The following is a 19,761-nucleotide window of genomic DNA, read 5'->3' as shown; positions in this document are numbered from 1 at the left end:
GGATGACAGTGCTCTGAAGTAAGGTAAGGAACACCAGTGGAATAATGTGTCTGGATGGGGGCATGTAGTGACTTTGATTTGGGACATGATGAGTTTAAGAACATTGGGGAATATTCTTCCAGCCCTTGATTAAATCTATATAATCTCATTTAGGAAGCAAGAAATGAGACATGAAATCTTTCTTGAAAAAATTATAAATGTTTTAAAAGACTGTCTCTATAAATTACTAATATTCAGTATGTACATGATCAACTTTGTGCAGATTATCTTTAATCAGGTAATGTTTGATTAAAGTTAAAGAACTAGGACTCTTAAGATTAGGCTGCATGTGAGTCCCCAGAATCAAATGAAACTCTTTTACCTGGAAACATGTGAAGTGAATGTTTAATTTTGTGGCTTCCTTCTCATTTTCAGAGAAGCGCTCAACAAAATGAAAGATGTATATGAGAAGAATCCACAAATGGGGGACCCAGGGAGTTTGCAGCCTAAATTAGCAGAGACCATGAATAATATTGACCGCCTGCGAATGGAAATCCACAAGAATGAGGTAGATTTGTTGTTTAGCAGTTTTCAAAGATAAGTTCATTTTTATAAACTTCATTATGATAAATTGGTTCTTGATAGAATTATCCTCAAATATTTTCTTGTAGGGTTTATAATCTAAAAGTAAGGCATCATTATGATATAAAAATAAGGTATCATTTTTAGAATTAGCCCCTCATTGAAGTTTTTTTCTTATTTAAAACTTTATGTAAAACTACATGTTTATACTATTTTTAATCAGCTGTAACACTGATCACTGACCAAATTGAAATAAAGATTTCCCTTGTCTAAGAATTACATAATAATAAAGGCTCAAATCACATTTTCAATGTAGAATATCTTATGAACTTTAAAATATACTTATTGAGCTCAGTTTTATTTGTTTTTCCCCATAAGGCTTGGCTCTCTGAAGTTGAAGGCAAAACAGGTGGAAGAGGAGACAGAAGACATAGCAGTGACATAAATCATCTTGTAACACAGGGACGAGAAAGGTTATTTTTGCATTTTATTTGTATTTTTTCTCCCCCCACCCCCAGACTTTTCTCTTTTGTCCTAAATTTTGGACAATTCTCTTTTTTCCTAATCTGATAAGTTTGGCTTTTAATAACTCAGTCTTTGAACCTAAATAATTCTCTGTTCTTTACATTAGCTACAGATGAATTATGATTTCTTATTTTGCTACTCATTTCCAGTTTGTAATGCATCTAAAAACAGAGGTAGGAACTTGGAAAATTCTGGGAGTTATAGTCTGGAGGCGTGGGCTCCTCAAACCTAGGAAGAGTGCCTGAAAGTTTAGATGGAGTTGGGTAGCTTATACCAAAGAAAAATTTAACTGTCAAATTACTCAAAGTTTTGTAAATAAAATAAGTGTATATTGCTAGACTGGATCAGAGCTTCCAAAAGACATTTTACCAAGTTTCCATGTTTTCAGATCATTTGTGACATTTTCTCCCTTTGAATAATATTTCCACCACCCCATCCCCACCTTATAGTAAAATCCAACAAATTTGGACTCAGAGAAGAATTTGACAGATCTAGTATCAATAATTGGTTTATTGTAATTATTGTACTATTGTACTATTGTACTATTGTAACTATTGTAAAATCCAACAAATTTGGACTCAGAGAAGAATTTGAGAGATCTAGTATCGATAATTGGTTTATTGTAATTATTGTACTATTGTAATTATTGTTTATTGTACTAATTATTGTAATTTGAGCAAATTGAGTTTTTAAAAAAATTTTACTGGCTTATAGTTGATTTATGGTATTAGTTTCAGATGTACAATAAAGCGATTCAGTTATACGTATAATCATTTTCAAATTCTTTTCTCATATAGGTTATCACAGAATATTGAGTAGAGTTCCCTATGCTATACAGTAGATCCTTGTTGGTTATCTATCTTATGTATAGTAGTGTTGTGTGTGTGTTAATCCTAAAATCCTGATTTATCCCTCCCCTTCACATTTAGCAAATTCATTTTTAGTGTTGAGTCTCAGTTTCCTAAAATATAAAATAAAGATGAAAATACCTGTCATTCAGGGTTATTGGTAATGAAGGAAATAATGTACACAAAGCACCTAACAGTAAGATACCTGGTAGCAGGATGTTAATTCCTCTTCCTCTCCCTTATCACTTTTTGAAAGAGTACATTTCCTTAAGAGATAGTACAACACGAGTTTTTGTTATTAAATGATAGGATACTGAAAGGGGAACTCCCCAGGTCAGTAGGTGCCCAATATGCTACTGGAGATCAGTGGAGAAATAACTCCAGAAAGAATGAAGGGATGGAGCCAAAGCAAAAACAATACCTAGTTGTGGATGTGACTGGTGATAGAAGCAAGGTCTGATGCTGTAAAGAGCAATATTGCATAGGAACCTGGAATGTCAGGGCCATGAATCGAGGCAAATTGGAAGTGGTCAAACAAGAGATGGCAAGAGTGAATGTCGACATTCTAGGAATCAGTGAACTGAAATGGACTGGAATGGGTGAATTTAACTCAGATGACCATTATATCTACTACTGTGGGCAGGAATCCCTTAGAAGAAACGGAGTAGCCATCATGGTCAACAAAAGAATCTGAAATGCAGTACTTGGATGCAATCTCAAAAACGACAGAATGATCTCTGTTCGTTTCCAAGGCAAACCATTCAATATCACGGTAATCCAAGCCTATGCCCCAACAAGTAACGCTGAAGAAGCTGAAATTGAATGGTTCTATGAAGACCTACAAGACCTTTTAGAACTAACACCCAAAAAAGATGTCCTTTCCATTATAGGGGACTGGAAGGCAAAAGTAGGAAGTCAAGAAACACCTGGAGTAACAGGCAAATTTGGCCTAGGAGTACAGAATGAAGCAGGGCAAAGGCTAATAGAGTTTTCCCAAGAGAACACACTGGTCATAGCAAATACCCTCTTCCAACAACACAAGAGAAGACTCTACACATGGACATCACCAGATGGTTGACAGTGAATTCAGATTGATTATATTTGTTGCAGCCAAAGATGGAGAAGCTCTATACAGTCAGCAAAAAAAGACTGGGAGCTGACTGTGGCTCATATCATGAACTCCTTACTGCCAAATTCAGACTTAAATTGAAGAAAGTGGGGAAAACCACTAGACCATTCAGGTATGACCTAAATCAAATCCCTTATGATTATACAGTGGAAGTGAGAAATAGATTTAAGAGAATAGATCAGAGAGACAGAGTGCCTGATGAACTATGGACAGAGGTTCATGACACTGTTCAGGACAGGGATCAAGACCATCCCCATGGAAAAGAAATGCAAAAAAGCAAAATGGCTGTCTGCGGAGGCCTTACAAATAGCTGTGAAAAAAAGAGAAGCAAAAAGCAAAGGAGAAAAGGAAAGAAACAAGCATCTGAATGCAGAGTTCCAAAGAATAGTAAGAAGAGATAAGAAAGCCTTCCTCAGCGATCAATGCAAAGAAATAGAGGAAAACAACAGAATGGGAAAGACTAGAGATCTCTTCAAGAAAATTAGAGATACCAAGGGAACATTTCATGCAAAGATGGGCTTGATAAAGGACAGAAATGGTATGGACCTTAACAGAAGCAGAAGATATTAAGAAGAGGTGGCAAGAATACACAGAAGAACTGTACAAAAAAGATCTTCACGACCCAGATAATCACGATGGTGTGATCACTCACCTAGAGCCAGACATCCTGGAATGTGAAGTCAAGTGGGCCTTAGAAAGCATCACTACGAACAAAGCTAGTGGAGGTGATGGAATTTCAGTGGAGCTATTTTAAATCCTGAAAGATGATGCTGTGAAAGTGCTGCACTCAATATGCCAGCATATTTGGAAAACTCAGCAGTGGCCACAGGACTGGAAAAGGTCAGTTTTCATTCCAATCCCCAAAAAAGGCAATGCCAAAGAATGCTCAAACTACTGCACAATTGCACTCATCTCACACGCTAGTAAAGTAATGCTCAAAATTCTCCAAGCCAGGCTTCAGCAGTACGTGAACCGCAAACTTCTTTAGATGTTCAACCAAGTTTTAGAAAAGGCAGAGGAACCAGAGATCAAATTGCCAACATCCGCTGGATCATCGAAAAAGCAAGAGAGTTCCAGAAAAACATCTATTTCTGCTTTATTGACTATGCCAAAGCCTTTGACTGTGTGGATCACAATAAACTATGGAAAATTCTGAAAGAGATGGAAATACCAGACCACTTTACCTGCCTCTTGAGAAACCTATATGCAGGTCAGGAAGCAACAGTTAGAACTGGACATGGAACAACGGACTGGTTCCAAATAGGAAAAGGAGTACGTCAAGGCTGTATATTGTTACCCTGCTTATTTAACTTCTGTGCAGAGTACATCATGAGAAACGCTGGGCTGGAAGAAGCACAAGCTGGAATCAAGATTGCCGGGAGAAATCTCAATAACCTCAGATATGCAGATGATGCCACCCTTATGGCAGAAAGTGAAGAGGAACTAAAGAGCCTCTTGATGAAAGTGAAAGAAGAGAGTGAAAAATTTGGCTTAAAGCTCAACATTCAGAAAATGAAGATCATGGCATCTGGTCCCATCACTTCATGAGAAATAGATGGGGAAACAGTGGAAACAGTGTCAGACTTTATATTTTGGGGCTTCAAAATCACTACAGATGGTGATTGCAGCCATGAAATTAAAAGACGCTTACTCCTTGGAAGGAAAGTTATGACCAACCTAGATAGCATATTGAAAAGCAGAGACATTACTTTGCCAACAGAGGTCCATCTAGTCAAGGCTATGGTTTTTCCAGTGGTCATGTATGGATGTGAGAGTTGGACTGTGAAGAAGGCTGAGTGCTGAAGAATTGATGCTTTTGAACTGTGGTGTTGGAGAAGACTCTTGAGAGTCCCTTGGACTGCAAGGAGATCCAACCAGTCCATACTAAAGGAGATCAGTCCTGGGTGTTCATTGGAAGGACTGATGCTAAAGCTGAAACTCCAGTACTTTGGCCACCTCATGCGAAGAGTTGACTCATTGGAAAAGACCCTGATGCTGGGAGGGATTGGAGGCAGGAGGAGAAGGGGACGACAGAGGATGAGATGGCTGGATGGCATCACTGACTCGATGGACTTGAGTCTGAGTGAATTCCGGGAGTTGGTGATGGACAGGGAGGCCTTGCGTGCTGTGATTCATGGGGTCACAAAGAGTCGGACACAACTGAGCGACTGAACTGAACTGAGATTAAAATAATCTAATCTCTGTGGTTTGTGTTATTAAGAATGTAGCTTCCAGACATACTGAAAATACTGCAAAATCTAATCAGGCAAATTTTACTATTATTAAAATCTCATTCAGTCATCTGATTATTTGGCAAAATTAACATTTTTCTCTTTTGAAGTAAAAATTTACCAAAAAATTGTCTTTGTCTTGCCTGCTCTTTTGGATTTTCTTAGTTACTAACTTTCCTGTTAATGTGGTTAATTGGAAATCAATTTTCCTAGGAGTCTTGATTTTCAGTGACAGGATGAGTCTTCTACCCATACTGACTTAAACAGAAACGGGATTGTATTGACTGACTTTAGGGAGAGCTTGATCTAGGAACTCAGATGATATCTTCAGTTTTCCATTTCTACCTCACAGTTCTGTCTTCCACTGTGTTAACTTCATTTTAAGGCTCTATATCAGTTCAGTTCACTCACTCAGTCGTGTCCAACTCGTTGCAACCCATGAACCGCAGCATGCCAGGCCTCCCTGTCCATCACCAACTCCCGGAATTTACCCAAACCCATGTCCATTGAGTCAGTGATGCCATCCAACCATCTCATCCTCTGTCGTCCCCTTCTCCTCCTGCCTTCAATCTTCCCTAGCACCAGGGTTTTTTCAAACGAGTCAATCTTCGCATCGAGTGGCCAAAGTATTGGAATTTCAGCTTCAACATCAGTCCTTCCAATGAACACCCATGACTGATCTCCTTTAGTTTGGAGTGGTTGGATCTCCTTGAAGTCCAAGGGGCTCTCAAGAGTCTTCTCCAAGACCACAGTTCAAAAGCATCAATTCTCGGTGCTAAGCTTTCTTTATAGTCTAACTTTCACATCCATACATGACCACTGGAAAAACCATAGCCTAGACTAGTGAACCTTTGTTGACAAAATAATGTCTCTGCTTTTTAATATGCTGTCTAGGTTGGTCATAACTTTCCTTCCAAGGAGTAAGCGTCTTTTAATTTCATGGCTGCAATCACCATCTGCAGTGATTTTGGAGCACAAAAAATAAAGTCAGCCACTGTTTCCACTGTTTCTCCATCTATTTGCTATGAAGTGATGGGACTGGATGCCATGATCTTTGTTTTCTGAATGTTGAGCTTTAAGCCAACTTTTTCACTCTCCTCTTTCACTTTCATCAAGAGGTTCTTTAGTTCTTCACTTTCTGCTATAAGGGTGGTGTCATCTGCATATTTGACGTTATTGATATTTCTCCCAGCAGTCATGATTCCAGCTTGTGTTTCTTCCAGCCCAGCGTTTCTCATGATTCACTCTACATATAAGTTAAATAAGCAGGGTGACAATATACAGCTTTGACATATTCCTTTTCCTATTTGGAACCCGTCTGTTGTTGCATGTCCATTTCTAACTGTTGCTTCCTGACCTGCATATAGTTTTCTCAAGAGGCAGGTCAGGTGGTCTGGTATTTCCATCTCTTTCAGAATTTTCCATAGTTTATTGTGATCCACACAGTCAAAGGCTTTGGCATAGTCAATAAAGCGGAAATAGATGTTTTTCTGGAACTCTCTTGCTTTTTCGATGATCCAGCAGGTGTTGGCAATTTGATCTCTGGTTCCTCTGCCTTTTCTAAATCCAGCTTGTACATCAGAAGTTCACGGTTCACGTATTGCTGAAGCCTGGCTTGGAGAATTTTGAGCATTACTTTACTGGTGTGTGAAATGAGCACAATTGTGCAGTAGTTTGAGCATTCTTTGGCATTGCCTTTTTTGGGGATTGGAATGAAAACTGACCTTTTCCAGTCGTGTGGCCACTGCTGAGTTTTCCAAATTTGCTGGCATATTGAGTGCAGCACTTTCACAGCATCATCTTTCAGGATTTAAAATAGCTCCACTGAAATTCCATCACCTCCACTAGCTTTGTTCGTAGTGATGCTTTCTAAGGCCCACTTGACTTCACATTCCAGGATGTCTGGCTCTAGGTGAGTGATCACAACATCGTGATTATCTGGGTCATGAAGATCTTTTTTGTACAGTCTCTATATGGTGATCTTCTAAATCTGTAAGCTCATATTTCTCCAGGTTTGGGTCCAGTGATAAAGGAAGGGAGTTTCTCTTTCAGTAATCCCAAACAAGAGTCTGTTATATCTTACTGAGTTACATGCCTACCTGTGGGCTATTCACTCTGGTCATGCAAGTTCTCTGCTAAGATGGATCTTCTGGAACCAGGGCAGAGCAAGTCTACCTGAAGCCTGTGAAGTGAACATGGGTCTGTGTGGGTCCTCTAAGAAATTTTAGTTTTCTTGCAAAAGCAGTGGGTGAATCCCTCCATCCCTCTTGAATCTGGGATGATAAAAACCAACTGTTCATGACACTTTTCCGTTTTATCTCTGGACCCAGTGATAATGAGACATATTTACTAAGTACATGTTATATGCCTGCTGCTGCTGCTACTAAGTGACCTCAGTCGTGTCCGACTCTGTGTGACCCCATAGACCGCAGCCCACCAGGCTGCCCCGTCCCTGGGATTCTCCAGGCAAGAACACTGGAGTGGGTTGCCATTTCCTTCTCCAGTGCCTAGAACATTATTATCTTTAATTCTTTTAATTTCAGAAAATCCAACAAAGAAGCATTTTGAATTAGAAGCCATGCAGACACACATATTTCAACATTTAAGAAAATAAAAGCTTAATTGGGAACTGTGTCATTGATTTTTGATTCTCTCAATTGATCTTGTGGAGATCAGTTTGTAGATAATATAAAAAGTTCGCATCTTTGTGATACCTGATGAGATATAATTTTGTTTTATAGTCCTGAGGGAAGTTACACTGATGATGCAAACCAAGAAGTTCGTGGACCACCCCAACAGCATGGCCACCACAGTGAGTTTGATGATGAGTTTGAAGATGATGATCCCTTGCCTGCTATTGGACACTGCAAAGCTATCTACCCTTTTGATGGTATGATTTTCTTAATGCATTGTATTTGATAAAATTGGTTCCTTAAAGTCTACATGTGTACTGAGTCCCTGTCCTTATAGCTAAATACAATCACTAGAAAATTATCCAGGCTCATTAGTGTGAATATTAACTACATTACAAATAGAGATGTTCCTTCTATATATGACATTGAAAGGAAATTGCCTATGTTACCAGTATCCTAATAAAGATTATTGTTTAATTATCAACTTTGCCTGATAACAGAATTTCCCAAAGAGACCTTACTAATGTACTCTTCAAAGCTGAAGCTGCTTGAGCATATAGCTCAACCCAGGAAGTGGAAGGCTGGTAGATACCACTTCATGCTCTTCCTTGTAAGTTGCTATCATTGAGTGGCTGGTATAAGGCAAATGGCATAGCTGACTGCGCTACCATATCCTGAGTCTGTTGGCCATATTTTCAAATGTGAGAAGGAGAAAATGTAGCTTCTGAATGTGCCATCCTTCTCCTGTGATAGTTGGAGAACAAACTGTGAGGGAAGGAAGGTGTGGTCCTGTCACATGTTTTTAGTTACCCTTCTCTTTCTTGGACTTTGAAAAATTGTTTCCTTCATTTCACCAAAGAGCAGAGTAACACCTTCACAAAGAAGTCGGTATTAAAATGGTATACGATTTAAGGTCCTTCCCTACCCATCTATGGTTTTGGTTTTTAAATTGAGTAATTTTCAGTTATTCCTCACTCTGAGAAAATTGTGTTAAGTAAGATCTTGTTGTAATGTAGAGAGGAAGGGAAGAATTTAGCATATGTTAAATAAAGATTCATTTGTGAAAATTGTTACTGTTAAGCAGCTTGGGAATGGCTAAGGGATTGGGATTTTGAAGGAGATTTGTGGTTTATGATTATGACCATTCTGCTTCTACAATTATATTCTTATTTCTTCCAGCCCTTTCACTGTCTTTTTACTCTTTTCTTGATCTAAACTTCATGAATTTTCTAGATAGCACTGCCACTCAAATTTGAGGAAGGAGTTAGAGTAATGAAATGAAGTTTGTGTACCCTGTCAAATCATACAATATTATTGTAGCTCAGATATTTCATCTTTCACGGTGCTGCTGTTAATGCCAGCCTCACAGGGTTATTGTGCAGTTCAAACAAGATAAATATATGGAAGTGTTGGGCAAACTACAGAGCATCATGGAGTCGTTGGTAACGAGAGTCAGTGTGCTCATAGTTCTATTATATTGAAATCTAGCAGGGTTTCACATTGTTTTGTATTTGTAACTTTTATTCAAAATTGTTGTTATGCTTAAATTATGATTGTGCTATGAAAACTCTCATTTAGGACATAATGAAGGCACTCTGGCAATGAAAGAAGGTGAAGTTCTGTACATTATTGAGGAGGACAAGGGTGATGGATGGACAAGAGCTCGGAGACAGAACGGTGAAGAAGGCTACGTTCCCACATCATACATAGATGTAACTCTAGAGAAAAACAGTAAAGGTGCAGTAACTTACATCTAAACTAATTGGCAAGTTTGTAACACATATGACATAGGAATGATAACAAAATGAAAACACAGTCAGTGGGTGGGAAAACATAGGAAAGCTTAAACGGCATCCAAGATTTATTGTTCACTGTGAGCTGAGCGTAGGCTCGATCTTAGAGATGTGAACATTACCACAAGAAGCTGTTCTTGTGACGCTTTACCATTTGAGTGATGTTGGTGTGAAGCTTAACTGATGCCTTTTGCTCTGTGTTCTGCTTAAGTCTGTGTGAAGGATTTATGTTTTTCTGCCGTATAAATCATAGAATTTGATCTACTGGGCAGGAATCCATAGATAGAAAGCTCCCTACCCCGTTACACTTTGCTTCAGGAAACAGTGATGGTAGTGAACTCAAGTAAAACTGCACTGAAATGCTTGCTGATGCCCAAAAGAGTGGTTTGGTATAGGAGTTTCAAATTGTAGCTACAGTTTCTAGGAAAAAGTAATAATAATTAGCTAATGGATAAAATACGGATGTAATCATTTTCGTTTTTGTCCCTGTTCTTAATTTTGGTTTCCTAAAGGAAGAAAACAGGCATGTAGCACATAATCTATTTTGTAGTAGGCTAATCAAGAGATGCAAAATAAATGGGCCTGGTCTTGCTCTTAAGTGAATAAAATGGCTTTCTTTTGAGACCCAAGGATATTTTCAGGTTTTCTAGTAATTTTCAGTAATGTACAAGCTTTCTTCTGAATTAATGCTTGTATTTTTCATCTTGAAATGTCTTTTGAGAAATGTCACTTTAGTGATACTAGCATTTAGCAATTATACATAGGAAAGTGGATTCTAAATAAACTAAGATAGAGGAAATCTTGCATAGTGGGGAAGTACTGGCAAATTTTGCCTGAAAGAAAAAATGACTTTTTTTCACTAAATGGGTTGGAGGAATATATCTGTACTATCATGAAGGGCATTTCCTCATTTTAACTGAATTGTCAGTTATTAGGATAGTTTTTTTCCCAACTAATTTTAGTAAGCATTTGTGGGAAACACTGTACAGTCAAGATAGGCAGTGCTAGTTGTCTAGGGAAGTAAAGTGAAGAAGCAGTTAAGAGACTGGTCCTTAATTTTGCTCATGTTCCAGCATTTTTTGGTGTTTTTAATAGCTGACTATAAAATGATTTTAGAGGCATTTGGGATGGATGCTTTAAACTGGACATCCCTTTTGGTCTTACCAAAGGTCTTCAGTAATTGTTCTTTTCTTTTTCCTCCTGGACTGCAGGTTCCTGAAGAGGGTTTCTGAGGAAATGGGCAAGATGTTGAAGGAGGTTACATGCAGCTGCTTTTGGGGGGGGAGGTGTTAGAGTTGTCAGGCTCAGAGAAAGTGAGAGAAGCAAGTTGCATGAGTGCATGCAGACATGATTATTTTTTACTAACTTCATTAGCATTTCCATGTGTTGTTTTAAAAAATCATTGTAATACCAACCCTTAAATTTGTCATTTATAGTTATTCATATAAAGGAAAAAAAGCCAACAATGGCTAACCTTTTTTCCATCTGTTTTACTGATATTCAAATTAGAAAGAATGCAGAGCTCTTATTAAATTTGACTGTCGTAACAGGACTATCCGTCCCAGCTCTGTTTTAATTGGCTTTTAGACCCATTGTCTGTCAGAATCCTTGCCATTTGTCAGTGTCTGCCTGCGCCACCTCTGTGCTTGCTTAACATCCTGTTGCATGTCTAGAGTGATCGGGTTTAGATTTTTAGGCATGTTTTTATAATCCCTTGTTCTTGTCAAAGCCTTTGTTTTGTTTTACATTTGTAGTGCAAATCACTCTGTCAAACATCTCCAGCACTAATGTTTCCATCCTAGCATTTGTGTATGCTGCTATAATGTCCCCACTACAGAACATTCCAGTTTTGGCATTATGAAGAAGTAGTTTGTGAACCTGAAGTATTTATGATCAGAAAAAGAAAACATCTCTGCTCTAGCCTACAGCCCAGTTCAAAGAACTCTTTGAAACATGATCGATCTTCAGCCCCTCAGTCTGGGAAGAATCTATAGTCAGCAGTGAAATCCTGGCATAATAAACACAGAAGATACTCACCGCCTCAAGACAAAGGACTGTTGTCAGAAGTCAGCTGCTTCCATTCAAATGCTGCCTTAAACTAGAGTGCCTAAATCTGTTGATTGCCAACTCTACCACTACAGTATCCCACAAAGGGCTTCATGTGTCAGCTCAGTGCGACCTCCTTTAACTTGGCAGTGCTGCTGCAGCTGCCATACAACCTCCATAGGGGGCTTTTAGAGCTCTGCCACGTTTGATGGTGCATCTTCAAATTTACACATCAAACTAGAGACATGTCTGAGTCCATTTTACTTTACTAAGTGTTTTCAATAAGAAGTTTTATGGACCTTTCCCCTCATTGTCTTTTAATTTGGGGTTACCGTGTTCTCATTTAATTATTACAATGATAGTCTGTTTCCGAGTGATGATTTTATTTGAACTGGATAAAATATAGTGAAACTTTGTAATGATCTATGTGCACTTTTACTTGTAAAATGGGAGTTTCTGTATGTTTATACTTGTATATATAATTGTCATCAGTGCCCCTATTGCTCATGTTGTCCTGCCTTGCATTTGTGATTCTGTTAATGACTTGTATCTTAACTGATTTCTTAGTGGCATTTAATAGGGAGGTGGGTGGGGGAGGGGGGAATATTTGTAACATGGAAGATTGATTAATTTGGTTCTTTACTGTTTCGAGGGAGGAAAGAAAACGTGAAATGGTCTATGTATTGTTGGATTTCAAGCAATATTTTAGAAGCTGTGTGACTGCTTTAATAATTTTCCCCAGTGTTATTTGAATTGTACTACCAGTTATATTAATACTAAAGCTGAATGACAGTTGTGTGAAAGTGGGTGCCTTCGTAAGATCAAGTACGCTCCTATTACACAGCTGACATATAGTGTATTACCTTTAAGGCTAGTAAACTATGAAGTTTTAGATTTTAAATCTCGTTACAGGGTTATTTATATAATGTGACATTATTCAGTACTGACAGACTACATAAAGTAGCTTTAAAATCCAGTGCTATTTTTATTTTCAAGGTTAGCAATGAAGAGGAAATGTGATCTGGCTGTGTTTGTCTTCTGTACAAAGCCTGAAGTGCTTGTGTTTTTTTGGCTAATAGCCACAGAGGGCAAAGTTTAAGGCTTTCTTGTGAGGACTAACTGTTCTTTACAAGCTACTGTTTGTTTTTCTTGCAGGATTTGCTTCCGTAGGAGGCAGGTTCCTTCATGTGGAATAGTGCAACCTGTATATGGATTATTACAATAAGGAAGACATTTGTACTTGCACAGTTTAAATCATTCTTAAATTTGAACATGTGAATTGTCCAAAAGAAATCTTTAATTTTTCAGTAATTTTTACTCTTTCTGTGCACATGTTGATTTCTTAATGTAAATGCTTTGTTTAAGATAGTGTTCTCTGTTGAGAATATTTTCATGGAATAAAATAATCTTTTCATGGTCCATTAAGGTGTATAGAATTCTCTCTTATTATCGCTATGTGAATTAAAGAGATGTATTGGTTTTGTTATTGAATGTGCTACACTCCAGGTAGTACAGCTTAGATGGCTACATTCCATAAATGGCAACAAGTTTTGCAAAGCAGTTTTGAAAGTTATATTGTAGTTTTAGTTTCTCTCAAGCTTTCCTAAAGAAAAAAAAAGTTAACTTTCTTTACAGTGAATAATAATTTGTATTTCTTAATCTTTGTTCTACAGTAGCTGTGTTAGACTTTTCCTTTTACACCATCTTATCCTCTGCATCCATAAGAACTGTCCCTGTACTACATAGCTTGATCTAGTCTCAGGCTGGTCAGCATTTCCCATGCTTCTGTCAGAGCGAGTGCCTGTGTCTTCATGGCATCTCAAAACATGGAAACAGAATGTTGGCCACAGTTAGTGTCACATCCATGATTTTAGGATGTCTTAATTTCAGAAGATTAACCTTTTTAAAAGGGCAAATACAAAACTATGATTAGTAAGTTCTAGAAACTATAAAAAGGAATGAAATTCAGAGTTGATCCTGAACAATGAGGGGCTGTAATTGTTGAGATGAAAATTTAGAGATCCATGCCAAGCTTGTAAGCAGGGACATACACAAAACAAAACATCAGGAAAACAACGCCTATCAGAATACTCAACAATGAAAAGGACTTTTACTATCTGAACCAAAATCAAGGAAGTCATATCCTACTTGGTAGGGAAAGATAACATCCTTATAGCAGTATTAAGGAAAGAGTAAAAGGAAAAGGATCTCCAGACTTATTGTAAAGGATAGATTTTCTTCGTGAAGAACGTATTAGTGCAAGTGAAAAAAATATTTTAAAAAACCACCAAAACTACTTCAATGAGCTCATATACCTGGGATCAAATATTGGGTTGGCTAAAAGGTTTGTTTGTTTTTTCTCATAAGATGGCTCTAGCAGTGCTTAGTTTAACAATGTTGTTAGATTGTATTGTAACTGCTGCCATATCAGCGTGCGTTAGAAAAAAGAAAATTGGTGAATTTTTGTGTAGCCATTTTAATACTGAAGATGGAAGGAAAAAAAAGCAACAATTTAGGCATATTATGTTTGTTATTTCAAGAAAGGTAAAAACTCAAATACAAAAAAATGCAGTGTATAGAGAAGGTGCTGTAATTGATCAAATGTGTCAGGAGTGGTTTGTGTAGGTTTGTGCTGGAGATTTCTCTCTGGACAAAGTTCCATGGTCTGTTGGACCAGTTGAAGTTGATAGCAATCAAATCAAGAACATTATACCACACGGGAGATAGCCAACATCTCAAATCAAGTGTTGAAAATCACTTGCACCAGCGTGGTTATGTTCATCTCTTTGATGTTTGGGTTCCACATAAATTACGTGAAAAAAACCTTCCTGATCATGTTTCTGCGTGTGATTCTCTACTTAAACATAATGAAAATGTTTTTAAAATAGTGATGGGCAATGGAAAGTGGATGCTGTACAGTAATGTGGAATGGAAGAGATCACAGGGCAAGCAAAATGAACCACCACCAACCACACCAAAGGGTGGTCTTCTCCCAAGAAAGTGATGTGTGTATGGTGGAATTGGAGAGGAGGCCTCTATTATGAGCTCCTTCTGGAAAACCAGACAATTCATTCCAACAAGTCCTGTTCCCATTTATATCAACTGAAAGCAATCACTCAAAATTATCCACAGTTAGTCAAGAGAAAACCCATAATCTTTGATCAGGAGAACATAAGACTGCATGTTTCTTTGATGACCAGGCAAAAACTGTTAACAGCTTGGCTGGAAAGTTCTGATTGATCCACCTTATTTACCAGACATCGTGACTTCCAATGTCCCATTTATTTCTGTCTTTACAAAATTCTCTTAATGGAAAAAATGAAAAAATTCCTTGGAAGACTGTAAAAGGCACCTGGAACAGTTCTTTGCTCAAAAAGATAAGGTTTGGGGGAAATGGAATTATGAAGTTGCCTGAAAAATGGCAGAAGGTAGTGGAACAAAATGGTGAATACGTTGTTCAATAAAGTTCTTAGTGAAAATGAAAAAATGTGTGCGTGTGTTTTGTTTTGTTTTTTTTTTTTTCTTAAAAACCAAAGGAACTTTTCGGCTAATCCAATATATTCCTGGGTATAATCACTGTCTGTAATCAAAGAAACTATAGACAATGTAAGAGATGCCAAAAGGTGGGGGATAAGAAAATATAAATTAAAACATTTTTTTGATTTAAATGTGTTAATTTCTGTACAGCAAAGTGATTCAGTTATACAGACATATATATTTGTATGTTACATATATACAACACACACAGATTCTTTTAAAAATTCTTTTCCATTATGGTGTATCACATGATATTGAATATAGTAGGACCTTGTTGTTTGTCCATTCTACATTTACAAGTTTGGATCTGCTAATCCCAAACTCCCACTCCATCCCTCCCACCTCCCGTAGCAACCACAAGTCTGTTGTCTATGTGTCTTAAGTCTGTTTCTATATGTAGATAGGTTCATTTGAGTCATATTTTAGATTTAACAGAAAAGTGATATCACATGGTATTTGTCTTTCTGACTTAACTTGATAATGATGACAGTCTCTAGGTCCATCCATGTTCCTGCAGATGGTTCATTCTTTTTTACGGCCGAGTATTATTCTATTTGTGTATATGTGCTATATCTTTATTCCTCTGTTGATGACTATTTAGGTTGCTTCCATGTCTTGTCTATTGTGAACAGTGCTGCTATGGACATTGGGGTGGATATATCTTTTTGAATAATAGTTTTATTTGGATATGTGCTCAGGAGTGGTATTGCTAGATCAAATGGCAATTCTAGTTTTTTGAGGAACTGCCATACTGTTCTCCATAGTGGCTGCACCAGTTTATGTTCCCACCAACAATGTAGGAGGGTTCCCTTTTCTCTCTACCCCTCCAGCATTTGTTGTTTCTAGATTAAAAAAAAAAAATTACGACTATTCTGACAGGTGTGGGGTGGTACTTCATTGTAGTTTTGATTTGCATTTAATAATTACTTATGTTGAGCATTTTTTCATGTGCCAGTTGCCCATCTGAATGTCTTTGGAGAAGTGTCTAAGTCTTCTGCCCATTAAGAAATACAGATTTTGACGAGTAACTTCTGTGAACTTTGACAACTCTTAAAAGTACTGGATAATTTTTGTCAGCATTTAAGAGAAAATATAATGGGCACCTGACCTGGGTCCTAAGAATAAGTCACATTTCGGTAGCCTCATTTCTTCCTTTACATATAGATGGGAAATTCTACAGACATTAATTATCCTGATTTCAGCACAATTTCAGTAATTAACAAGATTTTGTACTCATTTTTATAAGATTGTAATGGCATTATTATAGAGAATGGGAGCTTGCAATGAGCTGATTTGGTAAACCCCAAATGTCAGCCCTGAGGAGATAAGAACCATCATAAAATAAACATAAATCTGTCAACTCAAGAAATAGAAAATTACCATTTCCATCTTCTTCAAAGATAACTGCTATCCTGAGTTTTATGTTTCTTGTTTTTTTCATTTTACCACATGGGTTTTTTTTCTTTTCTAAACCTGATGAGTTTTCCATGTTTTGAGCTCTGTAAAGATGGTGTCGTACTCTGTTATGAGCAGGGCTCATATGTAGCCAGTGCACACTGAAATAGCTGCAGTTAATGCTGTAGAAGTATTTCCTTACTGGTTGGTAAAAAATAATTCTGAAAAGTAGTAAAACTTGTTAATCTTATAAATTTCACTACATGTGGTTTATTTCAGAAACCACGTGACACTCCGTGATGCATTTCTGGCTTGAGTACTAGAGACAAAGTTGAAGGTCTTACTATAGATATGTATTATTTCAGGTGTTGGGGAATCTTCTTGGTTTCATAAGCCCCTTGAGTGGGAGAGGACCCTGGACAGCTAAGCTGAGGAGACCTCCTCTGTTCACCCTTCAAAGAAATGCCTCGTCCTGCTCAAGGGGAGGAGACATATCGAAGATCTGGTAGCAGCTGGGGATACTGGAAGGGAGTGTGGGTAGACACTGGTGTTTGGGGGCATAGCCTCTTGTGGTGCAGAAATGGCCCTTTCACCACTCAGTGGACGTGCATTTGAGCAAACTCTGCGAGCTGAGGACAGAAGAGCCTGGAAGGCTGCAGTCCATGGGGGTCACAAAGAGTCAGACACCACTTAATGACTAAACAACAGTAGTGCCCCTTTAGATTTTTTTTTTTTTTTTTTTTAGCATTTTGTTTTATTTGGCATCTTGTGCTGTGGTGGAGAGTTAGCCTGCCTTGGTCATTAAAGACGGGTGAGGAGAGGGAATCTACCATCCTCCGTTTCATAACCCAGAAGAATATGGTAAGTGACAGCACTACTGCTCCCTTGGCTCATCTGAGACAAAGTACAAGTTCCCAGTTCTGGCAGCCAGGATCATCAGTCCCCACCCAGTTTGCTCCCACTCCCTCATCTTTTGTGCTGTCTGTCTTCTAACTGGGTGCTCCTGCCACTGGCTCTTGGCATACAGCCTGCATCCAAATGGTACTGTTCTAACCAGTGAGGTGAGACGGAGATCAGCTGCGTGTCTACTGTCTCTGGGTGCCAGGTAGTACACTAGTAAATTAATAATTAGCAACGGGAAGGGGAAGTCATTGGAAGAGTTTGCAGCCCTGTGTTAAATCATGGAGGCATTATTTAGTTGGTGGTAGTCAACAAAGTTATACCAACCCAACTTTAATTATTTTATGGAAATTATTAGTGATTGATGTTGTACCACTTTTATTGCTTGATAAACTTATGTGTATTTAAACAATAAAGGGGATTATTTTAGTTGATTTGCACGTTGATTTGTACATTAATTCATTCGTTCATAGTGATTTATGTATTAACATCCCACTTCTTAAGTATATTTGAATATTGCATAGTATCTTCTATTTATTTACTTATTTGGCTTTGCTGGTTCTTCATTGCTATGTGGGCATTTTTCTAGTTGCAGAGAGGGGTCTGCTCTTCATTGAAGTGCACGGGCTTCTCATTGTGGTGGTTTCTCTTGTGGAGCAGAGGCTCTAGGGCACTTGGGCTTTAGTAATTGTGGCACCTGGGCTCAATAGTTGCAGTTACTGGGCTCTAGAGTGCAGGTTAGTAGTTGTGGCCCATGGACTTAGTTGCTCCATGGTGTGTGGGATCTTTCCAGACCAGGGATCGAACCCATGTCTCCTGCATTGGCAGGTGAATATTTTACCACTGAGTCACCACGGAAGCCCCTGCATCGTATCTTCTGAGAGTTGCTTTTTCCACTTAATAGATGTATCCATATTTATGCATAGTTCAGTGTACTGTGTATAGTATTCCATTATATAAATATACAGAATTTATCTGTTCTCCTGTTGATGGATATTTGGTCTGTTTACTGAATTTTGCTAGAATAAACAGTGCTCTTATGTACATCCATGTGCATGTTTACTAATATAAGTCTCTAAGATCTATGGCTAGGAATGGAATTGCTAAGTTATGGGTTATATTTATCTTTAATTTAAAAAGGGAATGCCACATTTTCCCCTTGAAGTGATTGTAACATTTTTACAGACCTACAAGTTAATGTATAAGGGTTATTTATTCTCCCATCCTCACCAACAATTTAGGAGTAAGACTTCATTTTTTTTTTTCCAGTTCAATGGATGTAAAATAGCATTTTATTATAGTCTTGCTTTTTCTTGATTATTGATAATGTTGACCATCATATTTAGCATTGTGTTTCTTCTTCTGTGAAAAGCCTCTATATCTTTTGCCCATTTTTTCCTTAGGTTGGTATCTGTATTTATTCATGGGTGTTCTGACCAGGGTTGCAATCATCTCAAGACTTTGACTCACACTGGACTGGAGAGTCACTTCCAAGATCATTCACATCATCCTTGCCATGTGGACCTCTTCATAGGGATGTTCATCACTATGTGTGGCATCTTGCTTTCTTTAGTGAGTGATCCAAAGGAGAAAAATTCAAGGTAGAATAGGCAATCTTTTATAGCCTAATCTCAGATGTGCAAACCAGCCCTGGTATATGTGGGAGGGGACAACACAAGGTTGTGAAACCAGGTGGCAGGGAAGCTCTGGGGCCATCCTGGCGGTACCTGCCATACTAATACTTCGTTATTTTTATGTGCTGCTGCTATCTTCCAGTTTTTTCAGTCTGTCTAGGATTATTTTTTGATGAATAGAAGTTCATTTTAATGTAGATCGATGAATCTTTCATATTTAATGCTTTCCTATCTAGTTTTAAGAAATTCTTCCTTGATTCAAAGTAAAAATGATATTCTCCAGTGTTTTCTTCTAAAAGTGTTATGGTTTTGCGTTTCACATGTGGTATTTTAATTCATCTAGATTTTATTTCAGCATATGAGGTAAGGAACCATCTCCTCTACCTTTCATTTGCTTCACCATTTGTTCAAGAATTATTTAAAGAATCATCCTTTCCCCCACTGAGTGGCAATGTTATGCTCCTGTCATATATCAAATTTTTAATGACAGTTTTTTTTTGATTACTGTAATTTAACTCATTATTGACCA

At 37.8% G+C, this 19,761-nt stretch overlaps 1 protein-coding gene across 2 annotated transcripts in view; it reads left to right on the top strand.

The window, feature by feature from the left end:
• FNBP1L (formin binding protein 1 like) overlaps positions 1–13,187 on the top strand; it is a 119,079-nt gene extending 105,892 nt beyond the window's left edge. Inside the window, exons 11-15 of one of the 2 annotated variants that reach the window (XM_005894694.2) lie at positions 415–547; positions 940–1,034; positions 8,036–8,184; positions 9,506–9,664; positions 10,932–13,187. In XM_005894694.2, coding sequence (XP_005894756.1) covers positions 415–547; positions 940–1,034; positions 8,036–8,184; positions 9,506–9,664; positions 10,932–10,939 — 544 coding nt within the window. In that variant the 3' untranslated portion in view covers positions 10,940–13,187. Of the gene's footprint in view, positions 1–414; positions 548–939; positions 1,035–8,035; positions 8,185–9,505 lie in introns of both variants that reach the window. The other variant, XM_005894693.2, reaches the window with a different exon arrangement.
• The last annotated feature ends 6,574 nt before the right edge of the window (positions 13,188–19,761 follow it).

Source organism: Bos mutus, chromosome 3 (genome assembly GCF_027580195.1).
Source record: "Bos mutus isolate GX-2022 chromosome 3, NWIPB_WYAK_1.1, whole genome shotgun sequence".
Classification (NCBI taxonomy): Eukaryota; Metazoa; Chordata; class Mammalia; order Artiodactyla; family Bovidae; genus Bos; species Bos mutus.
Note: the sequence above shows the minus strand (reverse complement) of the source record. Positions and strands in the feature narration are given on the sequence as shown.